The sequence below is a fragment of the Cynoglossus semilaevis genome, chromosome 17 (assembly GCF_000523025.1).
Source record: "Cynoglossus semilaevis isolate Cse_v1.0 chromosome 17, Cse_v1.0, whole genome shotgun sequence".
Taxonomy (NCBI): domain Eukaryota; kingdom Metazoa; phylum Chordata; class Actinopteri; order Pleuronectiformes; family Cynoglossidae; genus Cynoglossus; species Cynoglossus semilaevis.
Genome location: NC_024323.1, coordinates 464,724 through 474,359, shown reverse-complemented (window position 1 = coordinate 474,359; position 9,636 = coordinate 464,724). Strand labels below are relative to the sequence as shown.

Here is a 9,636-nt window from a genome sequence, read left to right as displayed (position 1 = left end):
GGGGGTCTGCTTTCATGCTCCAACCTTCTGCCTAGTTGGCCTGGGTGTGTTTTTTTTTTTTTTTTTGTCGATATGTTGCATTTCTTTAAGTAATGTAAAGCCTTCTTTAGGCTGTTTACAATTTTTCTTGTCTGACTTTGACATTTATAGGCCTGATGTTGCGCATAGTGTATTTTTCAGAGATAAGTTTTCTTAGTGGAAAATGTTTGATTTTTAACTTTGAGATACCTCATATGAAAATGTCCTAATGATTTTTCAAAGTCAGACAATCTTCTTGACCAATGATTTGATTGACTATATGACTATTGACAATTTTTCTATTTTTTCTTTGAAAAAAATTTAATATCATTTTTCCTTTTTTTTTCTTTTTTTTCTATGTCCAGAAAACTGGACGCCTTCATCTATGATGCGGCGGTTCTTAATTACATGGCCGGCAAGGACGACGGCTGCAAGCTTGTGACCATTGGCAGTGGTAAAGTGTTCGCTACCACGGGTTACGGCATCGCCTTGCAAAAGGATTCACGCTGGAAAAGACCAATTGATCTGGCTCTACTTCAATTCCTAGCTGATGGTAAAGTAGTGCTACACAGACTCCAAATTGATACGATCAATATCATTATTTAGACATGTATGTCAACAAAGAGTTAGAGCTTGTTATGCAATGGCAATATAATAAGCCAATATTGCATTTTGTTCTTCAGTGAGTTATCCATAATAAGTTAACACTTAACTTTGTTGTCAGGATAGTCATAAACAGAATAGGTAAACAATCTCAAGTTAGCCAAAAGTAAATTAAAATTCCGCCTTAATGTGCCAAAGAAAAAGTCAAAACGTATTCGACATAACCTTAAAAATCCTTTTTTTATTTTTGTAATGTATTGTAAAAAAAAAAAGCTAAAAAAACTCAATTAAAAGAAATGTAAAAATCATAGTCAGAAAAATCTTGGTAAAGTAAGGAAAAAAATATTTATAGTTAGTCAACAAGTTTAATGAAAAGGTCATTTCACTTGGGGTGTTTTTTTTTAACTTTCTATAAATGTCTCATCTAAAAACAAATTGTTTGAAAAGGGAGGCGTTTGACAATTGAGGTTGTCCACTGTATTTTCTTATATGTACAAAACCACTGTATGAGTTGCTGCCACCTAGTGACTGGAGGTATGTTTGTTTATCGCTCAAGCATTATAGCAACGGCACACTTCGGTCCAGCGTGCCATATTCCATTGGAATCCTCTCATGTCCAACCCCTCCTGCCCCCACCCCAAAATTTCACCTCACCCCCTTTATGGGGGACTGTCCCACTATTTGAGAAGTACTGCTTTACAGGAACCAGTTCTTGATTTGCATTCCTACTCACGGAAAGATAAACTAGACACTCAGTGCTCCGTCCTACTCACGGAAAGATAAACTAGACACCGCCTCTGCTTTCCTCTAAGGTGACTCCCAGAAGCTCCAGACTGTTTGGCTGACAGGAATCTGCCGTAACGAGAAGAAGGAGGTGATGAGCAGTAAGCTTGACATTGACAACATGGCGGGGGTGTTCTACATGCTGCTCGTGGCCATGGGTCTGAGTCTCTTGGTGTTTTCCTGGGAACATCTACTCTACTGGAAACTTCGTCATTCCGTTAAAAAATCTGAAAGGTTGGATTTCCTTCTGGCCATCAGCAGAGTAAGTGATCCTTATTTAATGGCCAAGACTTTGAACTCTCTTTAAATGGGCATCAAATATAAAAGTCAGTTGTTATCTTTTGCTTTTTTTGCAGGGGATCTACAGCTGTTTCAACGGAATAGAGCTAACTGAGTCCAATGGAAGCATACAGAGTCTCGATGTCCCCCCCAACTACACACATGTCAACATGTTAAAGATGCTGAAGACCGCCAAGGACATGGTGTCCTCTGCGCAGGTGGCAAACTCTTTAGACAATGCAACCAAAACTATAGAGGAGTGGAGCAGGGGGAGAGAAAACACAGCACAAAATGGGTTTCCACCCGCAGTGGTAACAAAAGGTATGACCTACACCCACGTACCCCATATCTCCAGCATCACAGACAAACAGATGTTGTGTCCACAAAGGTCCCTTACACCCACATTTCCAGTCCTGGAGAAGCCCCACATGATGACTAGGCCCACTCCGCTCTGCTACACACTGCCGGCTCGTACTAGTCACCATGTCTTGGAAACTACTCAGCCCGTCTCAAGCCTCAGTAGCCCTCACATTGCTATGAATGATCAATCGTCTACATGTACACCCAACCCCCAACACGGTAGCCGGGTGTATATCGAGAACCAGGCAACCCAGCTTCCCCTTTCACACTTTGTCCACCGCAGAAAGCTTCAGGTATCGGATCTGTACTTGGAGCACAAAGGGCCATTGAGGAGAAAATTCAGTTACCCCCATGACGTAGGAAGCAGGCAAAGGAGGCCCCATAGTTACGTGTTTGATGGTGCAGACCCAAGAGTAAGAGGTGACTACGATGACCCCCGACCCAGCCTTGATGAATTGAGAGCCAGTCCTCTACTGAACCACCGGACCTCTGATGCTTCTGCGTCGTGCATAGCAAGACACTACCCAAGCAGAGGTTGTAGCTGTAGCTTCTGTGTGAAGTCATATTTGGGGCCAAACATGGGGAATGACCTGCTACTCAGAAGGAAAAAACTCCATCATCGCACCCCCTTTCTCAGAGCCACGTGGGACAGTGACAGAATCTGTCGGGTTGATGAAACAAAGACAACTAGATGCGCATCTACCCCTACTTGCAAAGACATTCCTGACATGTTTCCCCGGGTGGTTATCACCAACCCCAAAACCCAAAAGATATACGGCGCTCTGGGGAACAGCCTCTCCTACTATCCCTTGGCCGCAAAACCTGTTTACTCCGAATCAGCTCACATGTGCAAGCAAAAGATCAAGCACTGTAAGTCCATCCGGCTGCCCTCCTACAGGGAAGCCGTCCGGCAGACCGTCCCTGAGCTGCACCATTCTCCCTCTTCTCTGTCACACAGAAACTTCCACCCCAATCTGAACTCATACACAGACTTACCGGCATATGTGGGCCCACTAGCACCAGCAGCAAATTACATGTGTGACGGCTCTAATAATATGTGTCACCTTTTCCCCTGTACGAGTGCCTGTCCCGAACATGCAGCAATGGTTCCTCGCGTGGGCAATAGGCAGGTTGGTCACCATGACAACGTGATCAACACTTACGACGGATGGAGGAATAGGGACCTTGGCCCTGGGGTCACAGACCAGAGGCAGGTGGTTGTAGCTCAAAGAGTTAACAGTCCATATGTGGCAAAACTCTGGGGTAGAATGTCCAGCCCAGATTCAGAAGTTTGAGTTGCTATTCATACAGTACATATATATATTTATATATATATATAGATAGTGTATAAAAATGGCTGAGTTCATTCAGTCCTAAGTAAAGCTCCACAGGCAGAGGTGGAAAAAGTAATTAAGTAAAAGTATCTTTACTTTGTTTAAATTCTACTCAAGTAAACGTACCCATCTAAAAATGTACTTGAGTGAAAGTAAAATATGGACTTCATTTAAAATGTACTTTGAGTAAAAGTTACTTAGTTATTACCCTGTAATAATAATTATTTCTGGCACATACAAAAAGTAGACACTCGATTCTTACCATCGTCATTGCACCCGTTTGAATATCATTGCAAGTGGAACTGATTCAAAAAGCACAGTAACAGTACAATTTTCTGACCCTCTTGTTGACTAGTTTTAATTTTAGCACATACCCCGCGGGCACCTTAGGCAATCCATACCAAGTGCACCAAGTTGGTGACCTCTGGGCTAGAGCCTGCCTCTTGGTCAAAGTTCTCTGGCTACATTTAAAAAACTGGGAAACGCAATTTTCTTTCAGTTAACGCAGATTGTTTTGGCACGCATTTCATTTTTTACTTCTTTTCCAATGTAGCAAAGTATATGAGTCACAATGTACTTAAGTAAAAGTAAAAGTTACCTATTCCCAAAACTACTACATTACAAGTTACTCATAAAGCTACTCAATTAGAGTAAGTTGAGTAAAATGCAATTTGTTACTTTCCACCTCTGCCCACAGCTATGTATGCTAGAAATAAATGATCAACATACTTTGTTTCGTTGAGTTCAAAGCCACTCTTTTCAAGGTGTAAAACCAGGAACACTTGTAAAATGTAAAAAAGTGAGTTGGCATGTAAAACCGGCGTCGCCAAGTTTGTAACAATGCATATCGCTGTGGCTAGGTTTGTCCTGCGAAGTTTATGATCTCAATTGCTAGTCTCATGTCATTTAGTAGACGTTCACTTCTTAGATGTGGTGTGTACCACAAAGCAAAATAGGTTCGGCCTAAATACAGGTCCGTTGAAGTGGAAAACGGGGGCAACGATCGACCCACTCTCAGGAGAGTAGTTCATGTTTCAGTATGTAAAATGTTGTGGGTTAGAGGGGGATAGCGCTTACTCATGAAATACTTAAATAATATGTAGCCCAAGTAGCAATTTTTACCTCTGATTTGAATAGCCTTGGCTGACCCAAGAGTGTTTTCAGAGGGTAAACTCTATACTGCAATATATAAAGTTAAAGTTTTAGACATCTTAAGGAAATCAGGAACTGTATAAACCAACCTGTGATACAAGGAAAAAGAGGTAGAAAAAGTTTAAATCAGGCATGGGCAAACTAAGATCCGGGCGCGGACTGTTCAGCTTTTTCATTTAGTTCACACCAACACTCCATCTATCCGCTCCTGACCCGCCCTCTCCCCCGCCCCCCCCGTACAATTTTAATTAAAGTTTGCCCACACCTGGTTTAAACTATACAATATGAGGTATGAGTGTTATTTAGAGTATATTTTTAATGGTGTCGGAATGTGAAAGAATTCAAGGAGACTATACTATATACTGTAGCTCCTCGGTCAGTACTTTAGATCAGCGGTCCCCAACCTTTTTTGTACCAAGGACTGGTCGGCCAGTATCAGCAATACTGCATCATCACTGAAGGATGATTACATTTTCAAAATAAATTGTCTCATAGACTTTCTTCTGTTAGTATCAGAGTCTGAATGACCTGTTGTTTTGAAACATTGCCAGATTATCTTGTAATGAAAAAGTAAAGGGATATGAACGGATTCTTTTTGAATGAAGTAAACTAGTAAAACTGAAGTACATTTTTTCCATTCTGTCCAACTGTGGCCCAGTACCAAATGACCTACAAACCCGGACCGGGGGTTGGGGATCCCTGCTTTAGATATTTGAATTGTTTATGAATATATAAATATATATTTTATTTCAGAAACCTATAAAGTATCACATTCATTTTCATTCATTCATTTTTAGATGGTTCAGTAGTAATGAACTATGTCATCTTTTGAAATATTCTGTCATTTCATTTCTGTAAAATATCCTAACACTGAAGTCTGATATGATGTAGCTGTAAATAAAAACAATAATGGTGTATTTTTTATCAATTCCCTTTTGGTGTTGCTTGTTTAGGTTTTCAGGGATTATGAGATGTTACATTCAGGGCCAAAAATTCCAAAAAAAACACCGTAATTTCCGGACTATTGAGCGCTCCTGAATATAAGCCGCACCCGCTAAATTTAAAAAGAAAAACATAATTGTACATATATAGGCCGCGCTTCTCTATAAGCCGCAGGTGTCCACGTCGTAACGTGGGATATTTACACAGAAAGATTTTTTTTTCACTTAGCGGTATGAACTTCGTTAGCCAGTAAAAATCCATAAATTAGCTGCATCGTTGTTTAAGCCGCAGGGTTCAAAGCGTGTGAAAAAAGTAGCGGCTTATAGTGCGGAAATTACGGTAATAGAAAGGTATTTAGCAATATTAGCTACACCTTGGCTAAATGTTTCTTGATTACTTTAGCCATGCTTACAGAACATTTCTTCTGGCTAACTTTACTAAAAATTTCACTGTTATTGTGAAGTTTTTTCTAATCCTATTGTAAGTTGATTTAGGGTTTATTCCAGTTCTTTGGATCTATTATTTTGTCTTATTGTGTAACTTATAATTTTTCTATGCTGATTATAAATATAATGATTATTGAATATTTATTTAGGCTAACTTACGCCTATATGATATTTTTCACATTATAATGTGGGTGGCCTGTAACCTATATCATACTTTCACATAATATAGATGGGAATTTCTTTGCAGTAACTGTACCACAATATAAAGCAATAACAAAATGAAAAGGAAAAAGTTGATATGTTATACAAAAAAAATTTGTCCATGTGTCATTGAACTTCACATTGTCAAAAGTTGTTTCATGTTTTACAGATGCATCTCCCGAGCACCACCCATTTACTTCTCTGCCACTCCTGACTTTCTTGCAGAGCACAACAGTTCATCCATTGGTACCCATCAGTGTTTTCTCTAGATCCACAAAGACACAACAGTGCAATTCCGAATCACGCCACCAACTTTGGGAACCTCTGGCTTAAGTTAAGATCAAGTCTCACATATCGCCATGCTAATGTCAGGTGACACTGTACTTTTGGGAAGAAAAAAGCACAACAAAACCTCTTTTCAATTCCAAGGGAATAGGATGCATTTTACAGGCACACTGCTACAGTAAAAACTGCAATATACCCAGGTTTAGGTGCGATACTTTTCCTTCCACCTACTTTACGAGTTTATGCAAAGCTACATTTGGGGAATATTATATCTATCCCAGAATTGTGTTAAATTACCGTAAAGTTTCAGTGAACCTGAAGTGTTTATTGGGTTGGAATTTTGTGATCAGGCTGTTTCTGCTCAAAATGCTTCCCATGCACCTTAAATGTAGATTCAGTTGTGCAAGTTTGCCTCTTCCTAAGGCTAAATATATGTGAATATGTTCATTCTTGCAATGACAAAAGTGATAATAAAAACAAAATGAGCAAAGGTTTCAATAATAACTAAATAAAAAAGAAGTATATATAATACGTAGTGTTTTTTCTATTTCTATGTTTCTATTTCTATATATGAAGATTCAGTCATCCAGGTCGTGGTCAAGGTTGGAGAGTCCAGTTGCCTAAAGGAACTCTTCAACCCCTCGTATTACTATGGTTTAACTTAGCCAGTACTGAAGTACTACAGTCAGACCTTAGTCCTTTGGGCTTATATACCAGGGTCAGTACCAAGGGTCCTTGTCCTCATTATAGTCTTTCCTGTCCAAAACACATTTTAAATGTTGTTATGAAGGGTTTGTTTAAAGGCCTTAGGTGAGGTTTCAATGTCATCATATAACAAAGATAATATTGGGTAAAGTTAGCTACAAGCTAACGCTAACGCTGGTCTCACACCATGGATTAATGTCAACATACGTTGATCCTATTAAATTCTGGCAGCATTTGACTTTACTTTACTTGTAGTATACTGCAAATGGCAGACATTTAAGAATAAGAGCTGATGCTTTTGGGGGTCATGAGGGGCGCTGGAGCCAATCCCAGCTGCCTATAGGTGAGGACGGGGTACGCAGGTGTCAAACTCAATTTCACAGTGGGCCAAAATTTGTTGTTGTTTTCCCTTCTCTCCAGATATGTGATGTTGAATTTTTTTTCATTTTTTACAGGCCAACAAAAGAACAACCAAAAATATATGTGCTATAATATCGTGCATACATTATTTGTATTATATTATATTATATTATATTATATATATTATATATATATTATATATATATTATATTATTTGATATGGTTTCGCAGGTCAAATAACTCAATTTCACAGTGGGCCAAAATTTGTTGTTGTTTTCCCTTCTCTCCAGATATGTGATGTTGAATTTTTTTTCATTTTTTACAGGCCAACAAAAGAACAACCAAAAATATATGTGCTATAATATCGTGCATACATTATTTGTATTATATTATATTATATTATATTATATATATTATATATATATTATATATATATTATATTATTTGATATGGTTTCGCAGGTCAAATATAATTACAGCATGGGCCAGATTTGGCCCACGGGCCTGGGTTTGACACCTGTGCCATAGACAGTTATGGACCTATGGTCCATTTATAGGTGTCCAATCAACCTACTCCCCCATTAAGCATTGGGCTGTGGGCTGTGGGCCACAAGGGTAGAACATGCAAATTCCATACGGAAAGATCAACCAGGAACGGAAACTTGCATCGGTTATGTCCCTGCAGTGAAGGCAAGCGTTCTACCAACATTTTTGTCAGTGAAAAAAAAAAAAAAGGAAAAACTTTAAAATGATAATACAGCATGAAAAAGCATATCTTGGCAATATATGGCAGCAAAATAGTATAAAGTTAATTTGGTAAAAATGTAACTTTTTCCAGAATATTCCTAAACATAAAAGTCAGCTCGAGAAAATATAAACATCAATTCCAATCTGTTCGAAGGAAGAACTTAACTAAAATAAACCAAAAATGTAATATATTCATTAAATAAAAGAAAATTGATTCATATTTTGCAAAAAGATCAGAGATCAGTGTCTTCCATCAGCAGTTGATCCACGACATCAAATCAACACATTTGTCACTCCTAAAAAAAAAAAAAAAAAATTGGTTATTGAATTTTACACTCCCCCGCTCTTCACGCAGGGACGAATGTATCTCAGCTTTTCCCACTGTTGGACAAATGACCACATCAATCAGCTGTGATGCGTACTGCTCGCAGGACATTATGCTCTACAAACTGAGCTTCATCTGCAGAGGAGAGGAGAGGAAAGCCGTGCCAGAGATGTCAATTACAGGATTATAGGTGCGGTTTCAGAGGATTAGACAGATTATACTGAATTAAACAAACAATAATTGAATTTGTTCTGCTTTTAATTTGAATTTTCATTTGATTTAATTTACTCTAAACAATATGTTGTATCTTAATGGCCACCGTACAAAATGGTTTTATGGCCACAAAACACATTTACAGTTACCATTTTCTGGACCATAGGTGTCACTTTTTTTCATCCTTTAGCTGGGTTTTGCGACTTATACCTCATGCTTATACTTAGACCTATACATTCAAATATATAATTTCACATTTTTGTTAATTTCACGCTAACAGCAGCTAAAGGGAACTCTAGACTACTCCTGTACTCCTGAAAATTTACATGTTCGTTATTTTCACACTGACAGCCACTAGGGGGCACTGGTGTGACTTATACCCCGGAGCGACTCATAGTTCGGAAAATACGGTAGCTGAATCGAATGCATGTGTATCGCAACTCTTTTACTTGTTTCTGGAAAAAAAAATCAAGACCCAAGGGGGAGGCATGACTGAAAATAATGCTAACGCATGGCACTTTCCAGGGTATCTCTAGCCAGGGTATTTAAAAACTATAAGTATAAAACTATACTTAAAGTAAATTTTGGATTTCAAGTTATCTGTGAATTATTATTACTTCTGAATTTAAATGTAGGTTCCTATTAGTCCTCTTAGGTTCTATTTGTGTACACTTTGAAACTGATTTAATCTAAATTGATTTTTAATATTTATATATATATATATGCAAAATTGACTACTACCATCACCTTCTGACCTTCACTATTTCACTTTAGCCCAGTATTTCTCAATTAGTGGGGCAGGCCCCACTTTGGAGGGCAGGGGGGGAAATAGGGGCTGTACATACATATATATATATATATATATATATATATATAAAAAAAAA

At 38.4% G+C, this 9,636-nt stretch overlaps 1 protein-coding gene across 1 annotated transcript in view; it reads left to right on the top strand.

The window, feature by feature from the left end:
• grin2ca (glutamate receptor, ionotropic, N-methyl D-aspartate 2Ca) overlaps nucleotides 1-4,697 on the top strand; it is a 34,492-nt gene extending 29,795 nt beyond the window's left edge. The window contains exons 9-11 of the mRNA XM_025064506.1: nucleotides 362-571; nucleotides 1,434-1,666; nucleotides 1,761-4,697. Coding sequence (XP_024920274.1) covers nucleotides 362-571; nucleotides 1,434-1,666; nucleotides 1,761-3,338 — 2,021 coding nt within the window. The 3' untranslated portion in view covers nucleotides 3,339-4,697. The remainder of the gene's footprint in view (nucleotides 1-361; nucleotides 572-1,433; nucleotides 1,667-1,760) is intronic.
• The last annotated feature ends 4,939 nt before the right edge of the window (nucleotides 4,698-9,636 follow it).